This window comes from Stenella coeruleoalba (genome assembly GCF_951394435.1).
Source record: "Stenella coeruleoalba genome assembly, chromosome: 18".
Classification (NCBI taxonomy): domain Eukaryota; kingdom Metazoa; phylum Chordata; class Mammalia; order Artiodactyla; family Delphinidae; genus Stenella; species Stenella coeruleoalba.
In genome coordinates, this window is record NC_137164.1 from 22,017,570 (window position 1) to 22,043,677 (window position 26,108).

Genomic DNA, 26,108 nt, shown 5'->3' on the forward strand with positions numbered 1-26,108 from the left:
CTTTTCTGGATTGAAAAAAAAGAACAACAAAAAGCGAACCAAAAAAAGAAAGAACCCCAGAAGATCCACACTTTGTCAAATGTGTGAAAAACCCAAGGTCCTTAGAGCTGCCCAGGGCTTCATTTCAGGCAAAGACCTTGAGGGTGGCCAGCGCCCGGCTGGGCAGACTTAGCCCTGGTTCCCGGGCCACAGATTCCCTGATCTTCCCCAGTTACATAATCAAGTCCCCTACCCTACCCATCCCTCCGGAGCTTTCCTGACATCATCTTCACTTTGGTTTTTCTCACTGGAACCCACACAGTGTATAAGGTTGAACAAAGACATTTATTTGTAAAAGCAATTCCCAATGGAGCAGAGATCGTATCCATAGAAAGTAAAGCGGTGATCATTCAGAAGCCCGCATGCAGACATCAGCGAAACCCAGGGCAAAAGCAGACAGACAGCTCTGCTGCAGACACCCGGAGAGCTACCAATCCTGCCAACTGCAAAGCAAAATGTCCTTTCCGCTTGAGAGCACGGATGTACCGAGATGTCCTGTGAGAAAGGAATTTGGTCTGACATCCATGATGAAGCGATCAGGGAACAGTTGAGGGAGCCTTTTTTTTCTCTTCTGGGTGGCTTGTAGGCTTCCCACAGATACCCGGCTAAGAGCTGAAGCGGTCCTCCACCCTCCAGCGGCAGGGGGCCGTGTCAAAGCCCAGCCTGCTCACATGCCCATCCTTATGCTCTGAATGATCTGGAAGATAGCTGAAGGAGGAAAACAAAACAGACGGCTCAGACACCAGACAGCGCACAGCTGGAAACCCAGCCCCACTGCGAGCCCTGCTTCTGCTGACCCCGGGCCCCGGACCTGTTAGCACACAGCTGATTAGATATTTCCTAACAAGGAGTTAAGTTAACAAGAGGTCAGTGAACTTCTTTAAAAAGGCAGCCTTGCTCTGTCTGCTGATGGATGCCTCAGGGATTTATGGATAACTTCTGCTAATTCCACCAGGAGTGAAGGCCAGAAATCCCTCAGGCACTGAGAGGTTTGGCCCTCTTCCCCAGAACGTTCTGATGCTCCCGGGCAGCGGCGGACAGCGCTTTCGTGCACGCAGGGCACTCATTTAACAGGTCAGCCGACGCTGCCTCTTCAAAATGGCTGTGACCTGGAAAAGAAGCTGCCCTTGAACTGGAAGGAAGGCCAGGTGCTGGGAGCAGACACGTGGAGCTGGGCCCCCGGCTGCTGACAACAACCTTTGATACAAGTGCATCTTCAGGCGGCCTGGAACTTTCTGAAATTCGACTTGAAATGCACCGAGAGCAGCACTGATTTATTCAGGGCACCGTCTTCACTAAGTGGACCGAACTCCTTCATGAAGGGGTGGGTAGCCTGAACGTCCACAGACAATTCCTGGGACTCCCTCCCCTTATTCTGGTAAGAGCTGGTTGGATAGCACCCAGCCTGGTTTTGTTTATAGGGTTTAAATATGTTCCAGGAGAGGAAGGTCCAACTTCTTTTTCACATCCTCTCCAGATGGGACATATACAATATTGGTCAATCGTGATGGAGACAATCATGATAATAATAGCAATGAACACATATAGAATGATTTTTTTTTTTTTTTTGAGGGGCAGCTGGGTATCATGTAATCAAGTGCACAAACAGAACAAGCACAGAACATTCAGGGGGCTTACCCCTTCTCTCCTTCATAAAGTCATCCTGGAATATACCCAGGAATGCTGCTTCCTAAGTAACCATAGTGAAGTACGCTACCCAGAACCCTCGAGAAACAAAGCGTTTGATATTTTATCAACTAACGTTAGTGAGCACGTACTACGTGTCAGGCATTGTGCTTTGGGGATCCAGAGATAATTCAGACCGAGGGCCCCGGGGACTCTTTCTTGGACAGTTAGATTTGAAGGGTAGATAACGCACTAATATAGTTGGTTTTTCATAAACTAAAAAAATCACTGTGGGCATCATCACGACTTTCCTAAATTGGATATACACCCAACGTGATTTAATATATTAAGGTTTCATGAATGTTCAGTGTGACCATAGTAAAAAGTGATAACTGCTAAGACTCTGCTGTAATAGGGTTACAGAGGATGCACAGTGTTTGATGTGATCCCAAAATAGCTCCGGTTGGCTGTACTTCTTGGGCTCTCATTTCTGCTTCTTAGCAGTTATTTGGTCTCAATGACTCTTAGCTCTGGTCACATCTCTGGTGCTACTACACCAGTCTGCAGTGGGCCCTCTTCTATTATTATGCTACTGTAGACTAAGCCCAAAACAAAGACTGTTAGAACCATGTATAAAATTAAGAGTCAACCAGTTGTGTGCGAAGGTCGGAAAGAGTCTTCTCTAGATAAAGGAGTTAATTCAACAAGTTGTGATATTTAACTCTGGTTGTGCTCAGAGGTTTTCTTGTCTTCTTCTCATCTGGGGGGTGGCTCTTAACGGGAGAAGTTGCTAGATGGATGAGAACGTACCTTACCCAAAGGTATACGCTTGCCGGAACACGGATGTTTCCACCCTCTTCTACCAAAGCTAACAAGGAATAAAAATTAAATAAACATTCCTGTGTTCCGGCTCCACAGGAGTGCTGGAAGACAACTGTATATTCAAGCACATTAGGAAAAAAATATTTACATCTACCGTGCCTCAGGCTTTGTTCTTCGGATCAGGAAAACATCCCTAATTTGGACAAACAGGCTTACTTTAGAGGGGAATGTTAGGGTCAGAGGGAACTGGGTTTGAACCCCATCTCTTCACTGAATAGCTGTGTGACTGCATGAACAATTCAACCTCTTCAATTCTGTCTCCTCCGCTGTGAAGTGAGGACCACGCTGCTCGCAGTGCTAATACAGGGATTAAATGATCTGACATACATGAGGCCCCTCCCACGTCAAGGTTTCGGTGCGTGGGAGTCATTGCTATTATTACTGTTCCTATTACTACAAGGATGGCTGCTGCCTCCCTGTATGAGCATGAATACCAGAGCTCAGGTGCTACCTGCCACCCTCTAGAGGTGTGAATTTTCGGAATTCACTAAATAGTTCTGAGCCCTGATTTCTCTATTTATAAAACTGTAGATAATAGGTAAAATATCTGCCCATAATAGATGCTCCAAAATGTTATTTCTCTGAGATTTATTCGTAGACAAGGAATCATTATCAGCAGGATATAGGTTAATGGGTACGAAACAGGCTGTCCCTTAGTCCATCAGACCCTATTAAGTTAATTCATGACTTCAAAAGTGCTGGGTAACGATAAAATCACTCAATTCTTTTTAAGGAACTGCTGCAAATTTCTCTTAAGAATCTTAGACAAAGTTTGCTGGCCTCAGAGTAGCAACACATATTAAAACAACGTACCTATTTCTGAGTCTGCTTTAAAAACTAATGAAAGATCATTCCTGACCCTAATTGAATCCATGAATTAACAGGTAAAAATCTGATGGTCTTTAACATGTGTACAGGCGACCCTTTAAAATTGAACCCTCTTGGAGAAATTACTTTGAATGAAGTCTATTTTAAGTTCACCATTTGCCTCCACCTCTAAGATAATGGAGAGATGGTTGTGTTTTATGATTCCTTTTTCAATGTCTTTAAGAATTGTATCCCTGTCTTTAAGAAGGCTTATATCAATGTCAGTGTCTTTAAGAAGCCTTCACCATCCTATACCAATTATATTAACTGTACTTCTATGTGCCCGCCAGTAATGACCAGCCCTACAACCCTGGCCTCCCTGATGCTGACTTTCTGAGGCGGCGAACGGGAAGGCAGCCAAGAGTGGGTTCAAAGTGGGAAAGGAAGCGGGGAGTCTGGACCCTGACAAGTTAATAACTTAACAGAGGGTGAACAAAGCAGAGAAAACAGCCGAGCGGGCTGCAGGAAAGGGGCTGTGGGCAGGCGAGTCAGCAGGGAGGACGGATGCCAAGAAAGGGAAGGAGGGCAGGCATTCAAGGTCAGGGGATCTGGCCTTGGGCAGGTCAGGGGTTCAGGAAAATCCAGGCTAGAGTGGGAACTACAGAATCTGGGAGCTTCCGCACTCTCCCACCTGTACAGGATCCTGGTCCTTGGTAACCTGAGACGATCACATCTCTCTTTTATTCAGCCATTCCCTTTCAATGAAATTCTTAGGGTTTAACATGCAAGAAGCACTTGCAACTCAAAAATCAACCAGAACAACCCTCCTGACTCCATGTCTCCCATCCACAGGTGTCCTCTTCCTCTTTATAGCCATTTCCAAAAACGCTGTCTACGTCCTCACTTTCTCCATTCCCTTACCTTTGGGTTCCACCTCATTCCACTGCAATTCCACTGCATTCTAGCTTCTCTCTTCACTCCAGCGAAATAGCTCTTGCTAAAGATACAAATGACCTTCCATGTCACTTAATCCAACTAGCGTCCTGAAGGACGCTGCCTCTTGTCATGAACCCCTACTTACCCTCGCTGAGCGCTCCCTCCTGGAAACTCTCTTCCCTTGGCCTCTGGGACACACCACTCTCCTAGTTTCTAGTTTTCCGTCTTCTCTTTGGTTCTTTACACTAAACGTGGTTTATGGGGTCATCCTAACTCCTCCTGACCAGTAAACAAGAATGTTGAAGTTCTGCAGTGAGCATGGCTGGCTTTCTTCTCTTCATTACATTCCTTTTCCCAGGCGATCTCATCCCGGCCCACAATTTCAGTTGCCACTTAGCTCTTGATGACTCACCAATGTGTGTTGCCAGCCCCGACCTCTCCTCGGAGCTCCAGACCTACACCTTCCACCACCTAATTGATACCTACACACAAGTGGCTCAAAGGCACGTCAAATGCAACAGGACCTTCTCATGATCTCTTCCCGTTGCCAAGCTTGGCATCGTCCTCCTCCATCTTGCACGTACACCAAAAATGCCAGAGTCATCCTTGATACCTCTGATGGATGACCAAGACCTGTGGGCGTTACCTAATAATCTCGTGATTGTGTGTCTTTTGCTCCATCCTTCCCGAAACCACCCTAGTCCAAGTTACCGTCATCTTTCCCCTGGTTCCTGCGGTGACCTCCACTGGTCTACTCTTGCTACGCCTTCAATCCTTTCTCCATACTGTAGCTAGAATTATTCTTTAAATAAAAACAAGTGAGATCGTGCCCTCCTTGAGTTTCTAACACACCAGAAGCATTCTATTGCCCAATCCTTGTTCACCTCCATGACCTGCATCTCCTGGCCCCTGGCAACCTGTCCAGATTCACCTTCTCCACTCTCCTCCTCTCTTACGGGAAGCCCTCCTGTTTTTAAAAGCTCCCTGCTCTTACTACTGGGCTTTTACACACGCCATTCTTTCTTTCTGAAATACTTTCCCCACCCTACCCTATCGCCTAGTTTTACTTCAAAATTCAGAAGTTATTTCTTCAGAGAAGCCGTCTTTGACCATCTGAAGCAGGAGTTCTCAAACTTATGTCTCACAATCCCCTGAAAATGTTTGAAAACAGGCACTGGGCCCCATCCCTAGAGTTTCTAATCCAGTGGGTCTGGGGTGGGAACTGAGAATGTATATTTCTAACAAGTTCATAGTTGATGCTGAGGCTGCTGGTCCAGGGACCACACTTTGAGAACCACTTCCCTAGAGCACACCAGCCCTTTGCATTACAGGCACACCTTGTTTTATTGCGCTTTGCCGATATTGCATTTTGTTTTTTTTGTTTTTTTTTTTTTTTTACAAATTGAAGGTTTGTGGCAACCCTGTGTGTAACAAGTCTACGGGCAACACTTTTTCCACCAGCATTTGCTCACTTCGTGCCTCTGTGTCACATTCTGGTAATTCTCACAATATTTCAAACGTTTTCATTATTTTTATATTTGTTACAGCGATCTGGGATCAGTGATCTTCGATGTTACTGTTACAAAAAGATTAGGACTCACTGAAAGGCTCAGATGATGGTTAGCGTTTTTCAGCAATAAAGCATTTTTAAATTAAGGTATGTATACCTTTTTTTTTAGACATAACGCTATTTATTGCATGCTTAATAGACTACAGTATAATGTAAACAGAACTTTTATGGGCACCGGGAAACCGAAAACTCACGTGACTTGCTTTATCGTGATATTAGCTTCATTGCAGTGGTCTGGACCCGAACCTGCAATGTTTCCAAGCTTGGCCTGTCTATGCTTTCGCAGCCCTATGTTCCTCTCCTTCAAACATTTTCATGCCTGAAATTTTACCTGTTGCAGCACAATTATTTGTTTGACTCATCTTTCTTCCCCACGAGACCACAAGCTCCAGGAGGGCAGGGATGATTTTGCCCCCAGCTCTACCCCTGGGCCTAAGCTCAGCACTGGGCACATAGCAGGTCCTCAGTAAAAATTTACTGAAGGACTGAACGGTGAAAAATTGCAAACAGTGTGGAGGAAAATACACTTTAAAAACCTCAACTGATGACTCTTCAGACCTAAAGAATCAGCATCAAATGGCGACCTTGAGATTCAATTGCTCCAAGAGCTCAGTTCTTGAGGGGAAGTCCAGTCACAAGTCGAGAACAGAAACCCCTTAAGGCCGGGAGCTGGGCCAGCCCAATCCACGCTTCCCTGGGGACTGCCCCACCCCAGCTAACTGAGAGTGCCCAAAGGACACAGAGATGACACAAGCGGATCCCCTAGGAGACTGTCAGAAAGCTGGAACCCTGCCAGACAATGGGGCCTTCCGAAAACCACCTTTATTGAAAGTAAATGGTGGACGATAAGCGAGATCAAGGGAGTTGCTGAGAAGAGAGATCAAGACAGGCCAGAGGAACATCCTTTAGGAGGATAAGCCAACTCTAGGATTCACACAACTTTGATTATTTTTCATTTAAAAAATTTAAAAAATGAAAGCATTGGTAAGAAAAGTCTGGGCCTTGAGAAAAAAAAGCAGAGATGTTAGGAGACAAGACATCGCCAAGGTGGGTCATTAAGCTCCCTGAAAGAATTAGCACAAAGATAGTCAAAGCAAGATGTCACTCCCCCATGGCTTCTCCAGAGATGGAGAAGAGGGTAAAGAGAGGGAAGCCAGGGATAGGTGAGGGCAGCAGGGCGCTGTGAAAAGAGAGATCGTATTAGCAAAGAATGGGATGCTCTCTCCACATTAAGATGGCAGACAGCAGAGCACTCTTCCGAGAAGGAAACCATACACAGACCCAAAGGGCCCCAGGGGCGCAGGGCCCCAGGGCAGAGGGAAGCACATGACAAGCGAGGCCGCAGGTCACCTTGAGGGAGCCAATGGCTGATGAGACATCTTTTCCAGACCGTGCATCTCAGATCCTGAGGCGGGAGTTCCAGAGCAGACGCATGTCCTCAAGCTTTCCTTTGTGGTGGAACGGAAAGGTTGCTCCAGGGCTGCTGAGTTCCTCAGACTTGCATCTTGGGGCTGTGACTCCCTCTGGGTGTCACAATTTCAAGATAGTTCAGGCAGTCTCCAGGAAAGGCCAGTGCTTATGTGGTCGACCTGCAAACACGGTGAATTCAAATTTGTCCTGGAGCAAGTGTCCAGGACAGAGCAAGGTGATGGAGTACCCCGGTGGCCCAGTCAAGAAGCAGCCCATGGCTGGGTCAGGGTTTTGTCCACCTGGGAGCAGACCGAGAATGGCCGTCCAGCTGGAATCTCTGGACAACGCACATTTTCTGGCAGGGAAAGTAGGAGATGTTTTAACATGAGTTCTTTTCAATACACAGTCATATGCTAGAGGCCTGAAGTTGGTGGAAAATCTGCTCCATGGTATTTTGGGGGAAATGGTAAGAGAGAAGGATAATAGGATAATAGAAGGCAGATGGGTTTGGAGTTTAGGTTTGGGTATTAGCTCTCTTTTTAGCTACGGGATGCTGGTTGATTTCCTCTTTGAACCTCTGTTTTGTGATTTGGAAAAATGAGTACCATAGCTTCTTTGTAGGGACTGTGTGATGAGAAAAGAAAATAGAAGTGTAGGACCTGGCATTAGAATAAGTACTCAAGAAACGGTAGCCAAAATAGTTGTATGAATAGATTCTGCTCGCCCCCATTGGCTAGTTTTTAAAGAGTTCTTTCTAGAAGGAGAGAAGAGGCTCCAGCTCTAGCTGTCCCTGCAGAGGTGACACCACTGACCTCTGGCCGGCAAACCCTGCCCTCTCCCTGTCCAGGTGGGAGCTGGGGTTCCTGCAGCTTCCCCAGTATCTCAGAGCTCTGCTCCCCAAGTTTTCTCCCCATCACAAAGGACAAAATGTTAGCTTTCTTTCCTTGCAAGCATTCAGAATCTTGGTCGGCACCTCGCCAGGGGGGTTGAGAGGCAAGGAGACAGTGCAACTAAGGGCCGTCAACATAATGACAATAACGACAAACATTTGTAAAACTATTACCAGGACTCCACTAAACGTGTGGCATGCGTTGTCTCATTTCATCCTCAGGATTGATTTTCATGAGGATCCTAGGAGTTTTCAGGTAGGATCGTATCCCTTTTAAGAATGGACGACACTGAGGCTTGGAGTGGGCGTGTGGGTGAGTAGCTTGGACCAGGCTGCACGGCTAGTAGGTGGCAGAGCCGGGTTTCCAACCCAAGGAGGCTGTCCCTGGAGCTGGTTCACACAGCACCTAGTCCTGTCCCTCCTCCACAGCATCCTTAACAAAACAGCCAGTCCTAGGGAGGGTGGGGCTGTGGGCTCTTCCAGAAACGGAGAGGCCTCCAGTGCAGACGTAAAGGGAGACCACTGGACCACCCGAAACAGGAGGCCGGGAGGACAGGAGGCATTCAGGCCCAGCTTAGAACGTCTCAGGGAATCACTTTCCTTATCTGTTCTGAATAGGTTGTCCTGAAAAACGGTCCAGGCTGTGACACGTTATCTCTCCCCAGTCCTGCCCCGGCAGGCAGAATGCCTACCAGATACAGGAGAAGAGTACAGTCTGTTAACTGCCAGACAAAGGGAACGTCCCTGCCCAGAAACAGTGCAGCTACTCACAACTGATGGTGCCAAATGAATCTAGTAGGCTCTTTGGGAAAGGCCTTAACTCTGGAATCACAGAGGCCAGCGCCGGGCCGGACACAGTTTCCTATTTGATGGGCAAAGAGGGTCCAGATGTGTATTCCCTTCTGGGGATGATAAAAAATCAGTATATCCAGCAACACAGGAGGCATCCCTATACACACACACACACACAAACACACATACAAAAATACACACAGACACACACATGCAAACAGAGACACATGAACACACACACAGATACACACAAACATACACATACACAAACACACACAGACATCATACAAAGACACACACAGACACAGACATAAACACAGACACATGAGAGATCCTGCTTCAAGCAGAACAGCTTTTCTTTTGTTTCCCTCTAAGATTTGAACAAAGAGGTCTACTACTCTAAAAAAAAAAAAAAGAAAGAAAGAAAAGTCTACTGCTTTGAAGAAAAAAAAAAGAAAAGGCTAAAACCAAGAGTTTAGCAATTTTGCTCTCAAAATACACTTATTTTTTTCTGATTATACAAGTAATATATGCTTATTGGCAAAATTGGAAACTATAGAAAATTAGGAAGGAAATAAGTCACTGGTTAATCCTTTTCCCCTAGAGGTTTCCCTTTGATGGGGAATATAAGCTCATCAGTTTCAAGAAAAGCCAGACTTCAAGAATGACTAAAATTCACATAATCTCTAATTAGGAAGTGAGTATCAGGTTCGGCCAGAGAGCGAGAAATGCAATTGAAATGAGGGACGGATGAGGGAGAAGTAGTCTGAGGGAGGGAGTTGGGGTGTGGCTGGTGTGTAAGCGTTTCCCTCTGAGAATCACAGCATCATGGGGATTAAATGGTGGTTCCATTGACCCCGGTTGGAACCTCAGTGAGGGGCGAGGACAGAGAAGACGGCTCTCAGCTTGCTGCCTCCTGTCCACACTCAGGGACACACCTGGGCTCAGGAGAGGTGAATGATGCAACAGGATCACGAGACACATGTAAGCGCTAACATACTGTCTGGTCAACTGCATGTGAAGGGAAAGACCTACTGTCACTGAGTCCAGGTGAAACTTCTAGTCCGAGAGGAAAGTCAAAAATGCTGAAGACAGTTGTCCTGTGAACACTGTGGCACTGACACTATAAGATGGGTAGGCCAGCGTTGGGACCCTGCTGTCACTGCCGTGTTCGGGTCAGACATTACTGATGCACAGCGACATACTCATCACAGAGCTCTGGGGAGGCCTCCGAACCCTTCTCCACAAGGCTCCTGAAAGAGATGAGGACAAAAGGGAGAGGGAAACCCAGGGCCGAGGGCTGTGGGCACAACCAGCAGGACGGGCTTCATCCACGGTCCGGGGAAGCACACGTAGACAGCAAGTGTCTCGCGCAGATAGCAGTTGGCGTATCTGTGCGACGGCATCTCTGCCGCCTCAGACGGACATTCCGGGTCACGCTTGTCTCTGAGTCTCAAGATAAAAACAAGTACTCTTCAGAAGCTATCAAACAGTTCTCTAAAGAGGCAGGCTTTGAAACCGGGGACTGAGAGTCAGGACGAGCTGCTTATCTGGAAAGAGGCCCCACCGCCTGCAGAAGTGGAAGATAATATTTTTATAAAAACGGCCAAGTCTCTAAGAGGGGGGTGTCTAAACCCTTGGGGCTTCAGTGTGAATCTGGGGTCCTAGGAGATCAAATAAAGACAAATGCAACCAGTTAAAAAGGCCCAAGCAAAAGTCCTGGGTCGGGATCTGAACAAGAAAAGTTTCTGGCCTGTTTGCAATAATCATCTGAGGGGACCCAGAAGAGGTATCTGACTAAGAAACAGGTTTTAGATTTCTGATGAAATGTATATAATGCTAACAACAATAAGGCTAGTTTCCAAATTAAACCAGACGAAGCAAGATATGGCCCTGAGATGTCCTATCTGGACAATTCCATGTCTCAAAAGCTTTTGCATCTCACAAAGAAAACTTTTTTTTTTTTTAAATAGCAAAATGGTGGTGTATTTGGGTTGCTTTAAGCGAATAAAACTTAGTTTATTTCTCATATTCAACTTAAAGTACAAACCCCTATTCATTGATTTTAGTGTACCTCTGGGCGCTTCCTTTTTCCTGCCTGGGTCGGTCTGAAAGATTCTGATGATTTATCATGGGAACATGGTCTCACCCACTGGGAGTGTTATCACTGAAATTGCTCACACTTCTCCTGGGAGTGAAGAGGCGGGGTCTGCAGCTCTCTGGAAGGTCAAGACCAACGTGAGTGGCTGAGCCTGCCAGGTGAAAGCGTGGCCTGGGAGGATGGAAGGCAATGGGAGCTTAAAGCGTCCATGACACACCAGTCCCATTCATGGTGCCACTACTTTACGTGAGGGCGATGGGGACAGAGATGGTGGTGACTGAAGCTGCAGGTTTCAAGCGTGCTGTGGGCCAGCACTTACGTCCCTGGAACTATCCAGTATCAGGACAACCTCTGGAGGGGCTCCCCCTATCCCCGTTGGATGGATAAGGAAATCAATACAGAGAGAGTAATGAACTTGTCCAAGGTTATTCAGCAGAAACCTAGCGAATCCAGGCTTTGAACCCACATCTGGCGGAGCCCCAAACTATCCTCCCCTCTGAAGCCTCTTATCCATTTTCTGCCAGTTGGTCAGTTTTCAAAGAAGCGTCTTGCCTAAGAGACCTTTTGCAATCCTGGAAAGTGGGAATTTCCTTCCTCTGAAGGGGGGTGTATTTAGTATTTAGATAATGTCCTCTGACTGGTTACAACCATGGACTTGGGCTGGACTGGGATCTCGGGGGGTCTCCCTGGTGAGGGGTGGGCATTCCCTGGACATGTGTTTTTGTGCCAGGGGGCTCTGGGTGCCTGTGTGCTGGGCTCTCACTGCTGCCCTGGTTCCTCTTCCTTCCTTTTCGTTATCTGGCTCTTATCAGCACCACCACTGCTGGCACAAAAGGCATGTGTGGAGAACAAGGAAGGCCGAGGAAAGAAGCCGAGAAGGAAGGGGTCAAGAGTCTGCTGTGACACATCACTCCCCATAATAATGGGGTCCCGTAACCTCTTGGAGGTTTGTTAACTTGTTTTGCCACGTAAAATGGAGTAAGGGTGACCCATAAGTGAAACTATACTTAAAGGTCAACATTTTTACCATTCTGCATTTTTTCCCCGAAGATACTAGGAAAACAGATAAAACCTGCATTCCTTGTGACTTGCCTCACCTGAAAATTTATTTACCCTAGGTACACTGACAGTATTTCTATAATTTTTATTTTTTAAAATTAATTAATTAATTAATTCTTGGCTGCATCGGGTCTCCGTTGCTGCGCGCAGGCTTTCTCTAGTTGCGGCGAGCGGGGGCTACTCTTCGTTGCGGTGCACGGGCTTCTCATTGCGGCGGTGGCTTCTCTTGTTGGGGAGCACGGGCTCTAGGCGTGCGGGCTTTAGCGGTTGCAGCACGTGGGCTCAGTAGTTGTGGCTCGCGGGCTCTAGAGCGCAGGCTCAGTAGTTGTGGCGCACGGGCTTAGTTGCTCCGCGGCATGTGGGATCTTCCTGGACCAGGGCTTGAACCCGTGTCCCCTGCATTGGCAGGCGGATTCTTAACCACTGCACCACCAGGGGAGCCCTCTATAATTTTTTAAACTGAAGTGTAGTTGATTTACAATGTTTCAGGTGTGTACAGCAAAATGATTCAGTATATATATACATATATATATATATATTCTTTTTCAGATTCTCTTCCTTTATAGGTTATTAGAAGATACTGAATATAGTTCCCTGTGCTATACAGTAGGTCCTCGTTGTTTATCCTTCTTATACACAGTAGTGTGTATCTGTTAATCCCCAACTCCTAATTTATGCCTTCCGCCTCTCCCCACTCCGCTTTGGTAACCATAAGTTTGTTTTCTATGTGACACTATTTCTAAAAAAGAACACTTTGCCCAGCCCACCGTCGATTAGAAAAGTGGGTTTAATAGAGTGAGGTCACGAAAGCAAGAGAATCAGATCAGTGATCAACATCTTCACTACTATTAGAAGATTTCATATTTTTCCTGTCTGTATAAAGATCTACAAAGTATGAATAACTAAGCACATGAACTCAGAGAGGGCGAATGACCTCAGAGGGATCCCAGGGACTTGGTGAAATGGAACTTAAGCCTGGCACACGGGTATATCCTGTTCAAAGGAAAGGGACTCGCTGGACAGGGACAGGAAGGGGTATGTCTGCAGAGGTATGGAAATCCCACCACAGACTCCAGTGCATTTTGTGCGAGCGTGACAGGCAAGGGCAGGGGTGAAGGTGCTGTTGTGCACACTGCAGATGATGGCAGGACGCTAGATGGGGCGGGTCTCTCCTACTTTGTGCTACAAAAGTGGAACAGAAGCGAGAGAGAGCAGTGGTAAGGGGATCAATCATCCAGGCACCGAGAGGCTCATTACGTAAAGCAGAGGAACTGATAAAGGGAAGAGTTTGATTTGAGGAAATCGCATTTTTTTTAAACATCTTTATTGCAGTATAAATGCTTTACAGTGGTGTGTTAGTTTCTGCTGTATAACAAAGCGAATCAGCTATACATATACATATATCCCCATATCTCCTCCCTCTTGCGTCTCCCTCCCACCCTCCCTATCCCACCCCTCTAGGTGGTCATAATCGCATTCTTTTAAACGAAGAGAAGAGATAGGCAGATAGCTGAATCACTTAGCTGTACAGCAGAAATTAACACAACACCGTAAATCAACTATACTTCAATAAAATAAATTAAATAAAAAAGATAGGTAGGAGCCTATGGTCTGCGACTCTGAAAAGGGAGGAACTCAGGAGGGAGAGTAGGAGCTGCAAGAACTGAATCTTGACTAATCCCAGGGACGTGGCAACGGGTATGAATCTAAAGGAGCTATTGTGTTTTTCGTGACGTGTTTGGTTTAGAAAAGGACACGGACAAAGATAGAAGGAAGGGCACAGTACCAAGGACGAACTGAGAAGAGTGACACATTTCTGTGAGAACAGAGCTTGGCCTGAGCTGAAGCTTGCAAAAAAAATGCTAAAGTTGGCAAAAAAAAAAGGAAAGGAAAGAAAATAAGACAAAAAGGGAGCTGGTGGTGGATTATTTTTAGATATGATTTTAAAAAGGAGGAGGTCCATTTCTTGGGGATCATGGTGGCATGTTAACAGAGGATAAAGTTAAGAGGACCCAACTCCCCGTTTGATGTCTAGCCTTTCCATAGAAGCTAGTGGTCTTAAAACTAGATTTAAAGAAGCGTCTTTAGAAGAGCACCAGACATGCAGGCAGGGGACGTAGTATGCCAGTAAGGGGTGTGTCCTTTTGGCCACTTTAAGTCCACATCTCCAGGCCCTGCAGGCTCCCATCTCACGCCCCTGGACAAACCAACAGAGAGGATAGCAGAGACAATGTACTCGATCCCTGAAAAAACTAATGGAGACTGGGAAGATTCCAAAAGATTGTTGTCAGCAAATGTCCCAATTTACCCAAACGGGGGGAAAGATACAGTTCCTACTATGTGAACCAATAAGCCTGGCAAAATTTTAATTAAGATGTAATTTAGGGAAGGTTTTTAATCCCTTTGGAAAGGATGGATATTGAGAACTAGAACAGGTTGGAGAAAAACAAGCCAGACTAAATGACTTATTGGCTTTTCCCCCTCTCCTATATGCTACCTAAGGGCACAGACCGGAGAGGGCCCCAGTTACTGTGTATCTTGAAGCCCAAAAAGAAAAAAAACAAAAAAACCCCACCAGCTCTGTATCTATTTAGTTCCTGACAACAAGGGCTACGTGATGACCGAGGCTCACAGATCCCTGTGACTGGGCTTTGGCCAGTCTTGAGCCTGTCCTACTATCTCAGGCCTCTGTGCCTTTGTCATGCTGTGTTCCCTCATGTGGAATAACCTTCCCTTTGTCTGGCTGTTTGTCCTTCAAAACTCAGCTCAAATGGCGCCTTCTCTGGGAAACTTTCTCTTCTGCTCAGTATGAGTTAGAAGGCCCTGATATAGTCTGACTGTGTTTTCTGAGCTCCACATGTTGGAATCCTAATGCCCAATGCGATGGTGGTAGAAAGGCGGGGCCTTTGGGAGGTGATTAGGTCCTGAGGGCGGAGGCCTCATGAGTTGGATTACTGCTCTTATAAGAGAGACCCTACTGAGCTCCCTAGCCCCTTCTACCACGTGTGGATGCCACCTGAGGATACAAGGAGAAGTCTGAGATTGGGAAAGGGGTCCCCAACCGACCACACTGGTACCCCAATGTGACTTCCAGGCTCCAGAACTGTGAGCAATAAATTTCTGCTGTTTCAAGCCACCCAGTCTATGGTAGTTTGTTATAGCAGCCCGAACGCACTAAGACGGTCCCTTGTCCACGCTTGCCAAACCCTCCGGGTGCTCTGCTGTCAAAGTGTTCTTTTCCTGGGAGCAACGACATGTTCCTTATCTGTCTCCCCAGTGCCAGCTGCCCCCTGAAGGAGTTTGTATCTCCAAAGCCTGCACAGCGCCATGCACACCAGCGACCCTCAAGACACGAGGGCTGCTTGCAGGAGTTTTGCTGAGAGGTTCAAAGTCAACCTGAGGGGAGTTGTCTCTAATTGTTTTCTGTGGACTTCTCCAAATCTAGACTTTTATCAGTGCCTTGGACGAATAATATACTTTCAAGAAACCATAAAGCTGGGAGAGAGAGATAATTAGATGAAAGGCTCAAGGTTCAAGATCTAACAATCTACAGTTTGGCCATAAAGCCTGAAAACGTAGATAACTTTTTTTTTTTTAACATCTTTATTGGAGAAAATTGAATTACAGTGTTGTGTTAGTTTCTGCTGTATAACAAAGTGAATCAGCTATATGCATACGTATATCCCTGTATATCCCCATATCCCTTCCCTCTTGCGTCTCCCTCCTACCCTCCTTATCCCACCCTTCTAGGTGATTGCAAAGTACGGAGCTGATCTCCCTGTGCTATGCGGCTGCTTCCCACTAGCTATCTATTTTACATTTGGTAGTGTATATATGTCCATGCCACTCTCTCACTTTGTCCCAGCTTACCCTTGCCCCTCCCTGTGTCCTCAAGTCCATTCTCTAAGTCTGTGTCTTTATTCCTGTCCTGCCCCTAGGTTCTTCAGAACCCTTTTTTTTTTTTTTTTTTAGATTCCATATATATGTGTTAAGATACAGTATTTGTTTTTCTCTTTCTGACTTACTTCACTGTGTATGACAGTCTCTAGGTCCATCCACCTCACTACAAATGACTCAATTTCGTTTCTTTTTTTTTTTTTTGCGTTACGCGGGCCTCTCACTGCTGTGGTCTCTCCCGTTGCGGAGCACAGGCTTCGGACACGCAGGCCCAGCGGCCATGGCTCACGGGCCCAGCCACTCTGCGGCATGTGGGATCTTCCCAGACCGGGGCACGAACCCATGTCCCCTGCATCGGCAGGCGGACTCTCAACCACTGCGCCACCAGGGAAGCCCCATTGCAATTTTTCACAGTGCTCTGAACTATGCACTGCTAATGCAGGGCAATACACTGACTGCATCATGTAACATCACTAACCATACTGTACATTATTATGCAGTATCAGTAAGCCATTTATTATTTATGTTCTTCTACATTTCCATACTTTATGGCTACTCTGTAGAAAAGCAGCTTAACAACCAACAATGAAATTAAAATAGAAATGTTCACGGAGCTTTATATTAGGTCTAAAAAAAAGTCTATTTAATATCTACAGCATGGGGAATATTTGGTTTTATCCATCCATCCATCCATCCATCTAGCCAACGAGATTAACCACTCCTTATGTGCTAAAAACTGTACTAGTATCTAAAAATTTAGTGGAAGTTAAATACTGTCTTCCCTAAGCTTATATCCTAGTAGAGAGAAATGGATAATAAGTAAGCAAATTAAATAATTTCAAATGTCGATGAGGGCCAGGAATAAAATAAAATAATGTGTGATGCAGATAGGGGACAACTTTAGATGGGAGGGTACGGACATGCATCTCTGAAGCTTGCAGGAAGTTGACGTGAAGAAGAGCTTGGTGGGGCCTGGCTGGCCATTAGCTCTCTGTAAGTCTAGGAGGTGCTGTGATTATTAAAAATAAACTGTAAGACAAAGGATTAATCTCCAAAATATACAAGCAGCTCATGCAGCTCAGTATCAAAACAACAACGCAATCCCAAAATGGGCAGAAGACCTAAACAGACATTTCTCCAAAGAAGATATACAGATGGCCAACAAACACATGAAAGGATGCTCAACATCACTAATCATTAGAGAAATGCAAATCAAAACTGCAATGAGGTATCACCTCACACTAGTCAGAATGACCATCATCAAAAAATCTATAAGCAATAAATGCTGGAGAGGGTGTGGAGAAAAGGGAACCCTCTTGCACTGTTGGTGGGAATGTAAATTGATACAGTCACTATGGAGAACAGTATGGAGGTTCCTTAGAAAACTAAAAATAGAACTACCATACGACCCAGCAATCCCACTACTGGGCATACACCCTGAGAAAACCATAATTCAAAAAGAGTCATGTACCAAAATGTTCATTGCAGCTCTATTTACAATAGCCAGAAGATGGAAACAATCTAAGTGTCCATCATCGGATGAATGGATAAAGAAGATGTGGCACATATATACAATGGAATATTACTCAGCCATAAAAAGAAACGAAATTGAGTTATTTGTAGTGAAGTGGGTGGACCTAGAGTCTGTCATACAGAGTGAAGTAAGTCAGAAAGAGAAAAACAAATACCGTATGCTAACACATATATATGGAATCCAAAAAAAAAATTGGTTCTGAAGAACCTAGGGGCAGGATAGGAATAAAGACAGACGTAGAGAATGGACTTGAGGACACGGGGAGGGGGAAGGGTAAGCTGGGACAAAATGAGAGAGTGGCATGGGTTTATATATACTACCAAATGTAAAATAGATAGCTAGTGGGAAGCAGCCGCACAGAACAGGGAGATCAGCTCGGTGCTTTGTGACCACCTAGAGGGGTGGGATAGGGAGGGTGGGAGGGAGATGCAAGAGGGAGGGGATATGGGGATATATGTATACATATAGCTGATTCACATTGTTATACGGCAGAAACTAACATAGATTGTAAAGCAATTATACTCCAATAAAGATGTTAAATAAATAAACTGTTTGGGGCATATTAATAAAAGCAGGGTTATGAGACAAAAAGCAGGGACAGACCTACTATCTCTGTAGCAGTTGCACCATTTCTAGACCAACTTCTGCAGTTGCAAGTGCAATACTTTAAGAGAGTCATGGCATGTACAGAAGGGTCTAGAAACTACATCTTATGAGGACAAGGTTGAGAGAACTAGGGAAGTTGAGTTTGTAGAAGGAGTCACTAGGCAGTCATCTTGAAAATATCCGAAGAGTCAAGACGTTCAGAAGCAGAAGAGTCTAAGCTGTGTGATTTTCGGCGTCCACACCTGAACTACCGAGAAGACAGCACAGTGTGGTTCAAAGGAGGGGAGATGTTTCCAATAGAATCAGAGCTGCACAGAAATGGGATAGGCTTTTTTTTTATTTTTTCGGTACGCGGGCCTCTCACTGTTGTGGCCTCTCCCGTTGCGGAGCACAGGCTCCGGACGCGCAGGCTCAGCGGCCATGGCTCACGGGCCTAGCCTCTCTGCGGCATGTGGGATCTTCCCGGACTGGGGCACGAACCCGTGTCCCCTGCATCGGCAGGCGGACTCTCAACCACTGCGCCACCAGGGAAGCCCTGGGATAGGCTTTTTGAAGGAGTGAGCGCTCCTGAAGTATTCCAGCAGTGGCTGGGTAAACTCTATTAAAGATGAGGGATCTCTGTATTGGACAAAAGACTCCCTTTGAGGACACATCTTTAGGGATGGTGTACACTTTTGTTTCTTGGAGTGGAAGATCTTCTCTCATCTTGGAATCAACTTTAAAAAATTGAGCTTTGGGGCTTCCCTGGTGGCACAGTGGTTGAGAGTCCACCTGCCAATGCAGGGGACACGGGTTCGTGCCCCGGTCCGGGAAGATCCCACATGCCGCGGAGCGGCTGGGCCCGTGAGCCATGGCCGCTGAGCCTGTGCGTCCGCAGCCTGTGCTCCGCAATGGGAGAGGCCACAACAGTGAGAGACCCACGTACCGCAAAAAACAAAAAACTGAGCCTAACACAAAGGCTTGTTTGGCAATAGTGCCAAGACCATCGGATCCCTCCTTCCTCCTAAGAGCTTTCATTTCCTCGGAAGAGTGGTCTCCTAAAGGTCAGAGGCACCATTAGTCATGGGCGTCTCTTGCCATTGGGGAGGAATGACGTCTTCCTGGGAGTTTTAGATCTTTGCAGGAAGATGTGTACTCCTCACCTTCCCTGCCCTCAGCAACAGTGAGGAGATGGAGGATGGGAACATCTAAAGACCTACCTTGTTGATAGAAGTGACCTCCACTCACCAGTACTTCAGAGACCCAACCCATGGGGACCAGGAATTAAGTCAAGGCTCCCAATTACAGAAGTCGACTAGAAACGACTGCATGATCCTTCTGGTCAAGTCTGCACTGTGTGTGTGTGTGTGTGTGTGTGTGTGTGTGTGTGTGTGTGTGTGTGTGTGTGTGTGTGTGTGTGTAAAGCTCTCTTAACTTGCCACCTTCCAGCATCAGGTGACTGCACCTTGAGGCTTAGGTCAACGGCTCTGTTTCACCCAGCACCTCCGCAGAGCTTCCCTTAAGGCATAAGGCCTCTCCTTCTCTCTGGAATGTGGATTATCTCAGGCAGACAGGTGCTCCGCTTTCTGTTCCAAATGCCCTTTTTAGGTTAGGTCTTCAGAGAAAGCTTTAACTGAACTCTGAAGTGTGGCCAGCCAACTTCATTGCTCACTGTAATCATTTTATGATTATGATATGATAGCACATCAGTTCTGTCTCTACTCTGTTTGCTGGGATGGCAATGAAATCAAAACCTATTAAGATGAAGGCTTCGGGCAGCAATTAACTTGAATCCCAGACCAATATAGTTTTTGTCTATTTACCTTAAGAAGAAAACATGTGTTTTTATAGGACAAAGGAGACCATGGGATATAAGGGCAGCGAGAAACCCATACCTGAGCCGCAGACAACAAAAACAAACAGTGCCAACAGCCATGGTCCCACAGGATATTTCTCTTCTTGCGGCCTCTGAAAGGGAATGGGAGAAAGTAAGATTAGCTTCATTCATTCAAGAAGCATTTACTGAGTATGGCTAGTCACTAGACACCTCTGTGAATGAGACAGATCCGGTCTCAATGCCAGCGGGCAGATCTAGACGAACAAAGTCAATTTTAAGGGATCAAGATGGGTTTGGAAAAACTCATCAATAACCTTACTTACACCCCTGTAATTCAATGAACTGGGTGGTTCTTAAATATTCTGGGGACCGATGAGGTATAAATACACAAACCCATACAGTGATTTGGGAAGCCAAAAATGATATTACTAATCATTGCTTCTGTCGGCTGAAAGCACACTTCATGCCAGGCCCTCTAGAAAGCAGCGAGCAACCGCGATCTCTAGCACTCACAACTCCACGCAAGGCCAGTATTATCATCTCCATCAAGGGGCCTCCACCTGAGGCTCAAGGTTTGCTAACTGGGACAACAGCTGGGATTCACGTTTAGGTCTCCCTCTTTACGGAGCCAGGGGATTTTCCTCCAACAGATTCATCTTGAATTCCTGCATCCGTGGTTCCCAAGCAGGGTTACAGAGCACAGCCATTTTCTCAAAACTTTCTAAGCGCTAAAAACCTGGGAAGCCCCTGCCGTGGAAACCCTGGGAACAGTAGACGCACCGCAGCAGCTGTGTATGGAGATGAGGCGAGCGGCGTTTTGTAATAAACGTCCTAATTCTCAGTGACGCTTATGCTTGGGAGAAATCTCGGCATCCCCGGGAAGCATAAGGGGACTGTGGTTCCCACACGGACCCGCCCTGCGTACCGCCTGCTCTTCTCAAGCCGAAAGCACAGACGTCAGAGGAAGGTGCCTCTGCACCTCCTCTGGGTCTGTGTGCAGGTAAGGCTTGGTCCTTACAAGCAAATCAATCAATGGAAAACCATGATTTTCTGAGAAAGGCATCTGAAAATGTGGGGAATTTCTCAAGTGAAAAGGGAGAAGGTAGAGTGAAGAAAAATGAAGAACTCACTAAATATTCCCTCACTGACATGAGCCCCAAATAGGCTGTGGCCAACATAGGTTAAAGAACTTATTTCATCATAGACAAGGCAACAGTTCTTCGGTTCTCAGCTTACCTGTTCCGTTCTCTTCTACCTCAGTGGAGTTCACTTGGCACTTAAATCACCAAGTACTTTTTTTAGACAGCATGTATCACAGTTTGTATCTCGATGTTTATTCCTGTAATACTGTGTTTGATGTCTGTCTTTCCACAGACTGTAAGCCCTGCAAGGGCAGGCACTGTGTCTCTTTCATAGATCAATGTATAGCAACGTCTGGCCCAGAACTTAAACACAATAGATGCTTAATAAATGTTCTTCGAAGAATGACTAAGCATACAAGCCCCACTAAATACCATGTCTTAGGTCTGCTAGAGTAAAGAAAGGGTCTAGGAAGGATATTGGCTCTTTTAATACTCCCCAATGGGTGACAGGGTTATTCCAGCATTTCTCTAACTAGAGAAGTACGGATTACTGTCAGCGGCAGGTAGAATCTAAGGATTAAGACCACTCACTTCTCCAACCTTGACCACTTGTATCTACCAACACTCTTGTACGGTGGCAGATCTCACTGCAAGGGAATAGATGGTTTCTATTGACTAGAAGAAAGACAAACTCAGTCTTAAGTAATTGCATAGGATAACCTTAATCAGCATTTGTACTGTGTCATTCTTTGGCACTATGACCAGGTCAAGATCAGAGCAAGTAAATAATAGAGGTATTAAATAAAGTTACCTGAACAGCGTGTGACATTCACCCCTCTGCCCCTTCGCCAACTTCCTAATCACTTGTGAGAGTTGACCCGGAAACAAATGCTGTTGCGGTCATCCCACTGACGCTAAACGAAAAAATTCATCTAGTTCCATCTCCAGCAGAGTCAATAAGTGAATCCAGGAGCCTGTAGATGGATTTCTGGTCTCATGCAGATACCATACGGAGTCATTTAGTTTTTCCTTTGCAGAAAAACTCAAATTATCAGGATACAGAGCTTGCATCCTGATAACACAAAATCCTTTTTGATGACATTCCACAGTGAATCAATATTCTTTGTGGACTTTCAGAGCTCAAGAACTCGTTGGCTGGTCATGATACCAATATATCGTTTTTGGAGAGCTTTGAGTTACTTTTTTGGGGAAGCAGTGCCCAGCACAGATCTGTTGGGACAATTCACCTAAGCCTGAATCTATTGCTGGGAAAGGTAAGAAAAGCAGTAGGATCCTGCAAATGACATGGTTCGTTTCCCACAGGAATTTGTCACTCCCTGGGCTCCAAAATGCAGAGGGTGGCTTTCCCTGTGATAAGATACCAGCAGGGTAACTCGGAACTCTGACATTTAAATTGCCCTTTCATTCTGAAGATTTTACTACTGTATAATCATGCAATGATTATTCCATTTCTGTTATCTGGGAGAACAGTACTGATTCACTCCATAGCTGCAAGCTGATAATGAAATACCCAAGCATCTATATACAATTAAAGGAGTTTATTTCTGAACAATTCGTCTGAATTTTCTGTTAGAATCTGTTCATGTGTCTGCATTTATTGAATTTCATTCTGAACAAGTTACCCCTTACAAGTTACTTCCTTCAAAGTATAATCATGTTTGATCTCTAATTAGGAAAATGAGATTTAAGATTTAAAGTGTTTCTTTTTGAAAGAGAATTTCATTTTTCTTTTTGGAGACTGATCCATTTACAATAAAGTTAACCAAAAAGCCTTTCTAACCAAGGGAAAATAAACATACATTGTGGCTTGGTTTGGAAACCTTTCATTACAAAGTTAGTAGGACCATTTAGAAACACTCATAGGCGCCAGGCACGTCTGAAGGGTCCACTCCATGGTATATCAGAACCTATTAAAAATCCATTCAGACCATACATTAAACATAATTTGAAAATATCCCTGAAAGTTAAGTTGAACTGCAGTCAAGTTGACTACATTTCCTAGATATTTAAACAGCTTTTCCTCCAATTTTTCCATTTTCTTTTCTTAGTTTGGAGCCAATCATTTTTGTTTCAGGTACCAAACATTTTCTAGTGGTCTTGAGAAGCTAGAAGTGGCAGACACTGACTTTATCAAGCCTAATGGGTAAAACAGCTCTGCAAAGCGGTTTCTGTTTTGTCGTTACTTCTGCAGTCAGATCAGTTGTCAACTGAGGAGAATTAAGTGACCTCTGTTTTTTCAGTTCACTAAAAGGAACCACACAACTAGAAATTTTCAGTAAATCAGCTAGTCTGTATGATATCCTGGGAAGAAGTGATCTCCTAGGGATATAATCCCCGAATACTTTAACATCCATTAAAAATTGTTTTTCAATGTCAATTTGGACAGCAAGTTTTTTTTTTTTTTTTCTGAGTAAAAATAGGGAAAACAGAGCTCTACGTGAAAAATAGTTCCAATTCAATGGCATATTGGCGTTTTGCTGCCCAAGAACAACTAAATGATCTAACTCCCAAATGAGAGAACTTCCAGCACAACTTAAGCTTGTAGCTGCCTGTAAAGACCTAAATTTGATGCTGTTTCTCTTCCATAGAACTGCTTGGTTCTGCAAGAATTCTGCAGTAGAGATTGCAGATCCAGCTTTGTGCTCAGTTAAGCAAACCAGCTTCATGCCTTTGGCTAAAGGCAACTGCCTCATCAAGTCTGCAAGCTCTTCCAGCCAAACCTCAAGTTTCAGCTGAACTTCCACTGAAGTGTCTGGGATAATAGATTCCATGCGCCTTTGCTCATACACTTGGAGACCAGCACGACTCAACAACTCATCCGAGGGCTGCCTCTGAATGTCCAGGACCACGGGCCTGGCAATGTCTGTTGAAGATCATTTGCTTTCCTAAAAACAAACAAACAACACACACACACACACACACACACACACACACACACAACCCTGTACTTAAGGCAGAGATTTTACGTAAGCATTGTTATAAAGCTTTAGTCTATGGTTTTGGATGTGCAGAATGCCTGGCAACAAGCTAGTCTCTAAAGTTCTGGAACATACTATCAGGATGAGCCGGAATTGACGAGGTGAAAAAGGGGAATGTTGCTTTTAAACTTTCGCCGAGTGGTGCGGGGCCTCACTGGAGGAGAGGCCAAAGAGGAGGATGGAGGGAAATACGGGCTGAATAGCATCCCTAATCCCCAATTTATACACGGAGACCATTACAAAGGGGCAGGAAAGAAAACCTTATCTTGGTGTGTTTGTTGGGGATGGAGGGCAGGGGATGAAGCCTAGGAGGGAGACGTGGCAAAGGGCCTCCCTTTACTCATTCATTCATTCATTCATTCATTCATTCAACAAAACCGAGCTAGCACCAACTAGGTTCCAGGCCCCGGCGTCAAGCAGTTGGTTTAACTGTTCCCTGAAGGATGTGACTTTCGTCTTTCCCGGAGACAAAGGCCCAGTTCTCTTCTGGGGAGGGCCTTCTGCGCCTCCGCGGGAGCCCCAGCAGACGCTCCCAGAGGGGCCACGGCCAACCAGGGCCCTATCCGCTCAAGGGAGCACAAGTCCGCGCCGCGGGGAGCCCGGCCCTCAGCGCCCACCGTGCGGGACCCCGCGGGAGGGGCAGCCCGGGGCGCTGAGGAGGGGGAGGTTGGCCCCGCGCCCGCCCAGCCCGGGCCCGGCCCCACGCCGCCCGGTCAGCGCCGCCCCCGCCTTACCAGGGTTTTGGCTACATTCCCTCTCTGGGTGATGTTTTTGCTGTGCTTCTCGTTAGCCATCCGGATGCGCTGTTTGGCCACCATGGCTCGGGCGCTAGGAAATGCTCTCGACTCCCACCTGCAAGGATCCCCCCCCACGTGAGCCCCCGACAGGGCCAAGCGCGTCCCGCCGGCCCCGGGCGCTGCAGGTGGCAACGCGCGGCCCCCGAGCCCCGCGCACCCCGCTCCCCAGCCCCCAACGAGTCGGCTCCAGAAAGAGGCCAGAGCCCGGACGGAAGTAATCTTTCATCTCAGGAAACCCTCTCCTACTTCCTCGCCATCCTTCCGGTCCCCCCAGCTACCTAACCAGCGCGGCCCCGAGGCGGGCGCTGCGGCGCGTCCTCTCCGCACCTGGTGGCCGGAGCGCAGCGCGCCGAGCGGCTCGGGCCCCGGGGCCCCAGGGGTGTCAGGAGCCAGCGGTCGAACGCGGCGGGGCCGAAGGTTCCGGCGGCCGCGGGCTTTGTGCGCTCATAGCGGCCGGGGGCTCCTCGGGCTGGGACCCACTGGGTCCCGGGGAAGAGAATGGGGCGGCCGTGCTCCGAGCAGGGTCGCGATGTTTTCCCCGCACCGCTGCCCCCTCGCCGAGGGCTGGGCTGGAGGTGGCGGCCCGGGGTCCTCAAAAGACAAGTTGAACAAGGACAGGGCTGGGCCCGCGCTGTTGGGGGACAGTCCGAAGGAGCCTCCCCTTAAGGGGTCTGGGGAAGGGCCTGCGCGAGGGAAGACCACTGCAGGAGCTTTCTCAAGTGCTGCGAAAAGGGCCGGATCTCCCCGGGGATGGGGATAAAGGGGGTGTGGGGATGGAGTTGGGACAGGCCTTCCTGCCTGGGTGATTGCGTGGGTTACACGGAAGACGGGCCGGTGCCACATCTGAGTGAAAAGTGGAGGAAGACCTTAGGCCTGCCGCCCAGGCGGGATTTGGTGATTGCCGACTGGAGGTGGGTCACTTTGACCCCCTGGCGCAGCTTGGATCTCCTCCAGCCACCCTTGTCCCTGGGAGTCTGAACTGGGAGTTTCCCTGCGGTACCGGGATAAAAATGGACGTTTTCCTGACTCACAAACATTGGTACCAGGCCCTACCCATTGTCTAGTGTTGGGGAGGGGGGCGGGGTGAAGGGGGAAAGTGGTTCAGTCCCTCACTTTTCCGTGCTGAAGGGATTGGAGTTAGCTCTTAGAAGACCAGAAGAGTTGAGAAGAAGAGGGGAGAATTCAGCCTGGAAGATCTGGGGCTTTGGGAAGTGGTGGGAAGAAGAGCTGTGAGTTAGACCAGCTTTAGCTAATGCACCCCAATCC

At 46.8% G+C, this 26,108-nt stretch overlaps 1 protein-coding gene across 1 annotated transcript; it reads right to left on the reverse strand.

Annotated features, from left to right (window-relative positions):
- On the reverse strand, nucleotides 1-24,890 carry SERP2 (stress associated endoplasmic reticulum protein family member 2). The gene is made up of 3 exons (XM_079903401.1): nucleotides 24,780-24,890; nucleotides 20,023-20,095; nucleotides 1-747 (listed from the first exon to the last, which is right to left on the reverse strand). The coding sequence occupies exons 1-3, from the start codon at nucleotides 24,861-24,863 to the stop codon at nucleotides 707-709; spliced, it is 198 nt and encodes a 65-aa protein (XP_079759527.1). The 5' UTR covers nucleotides 24,864-24,890; the 3' UTR covers nucleotides 1-706.
- Nucleotides 24,891-26,108: the final 1,218 nt, after the last annotated feature.

What these genes read in the sequence shown, in the direction of transcription:
- SERP2 (XM_079903401.1), bottom strand. Translation starts at nt 24,863, where the DNA reads ATGGTGGCCAAACAGCGCATCCGGATGGCTAACGAGAAGCACAGCAAA. An exon ending in GGAATGTAGCCAAAACCCTG is followed by an intron (nt 20,096 to 24,779) that starts GTAAGGCGGGGG and finishes ATTCCCTTTCAG; the next exon opens with AGGCCGCAAGAAGAGAAATA. An exon ending in TTTTGTTGTCTGCGGCTCAG is followed by an intron (nt 748 to 20,022) that starts GTATGGGTTTCT and finishes TTCCTCCTTCAG; the next exon opens with CTATCTTCCAGATCATTCAG.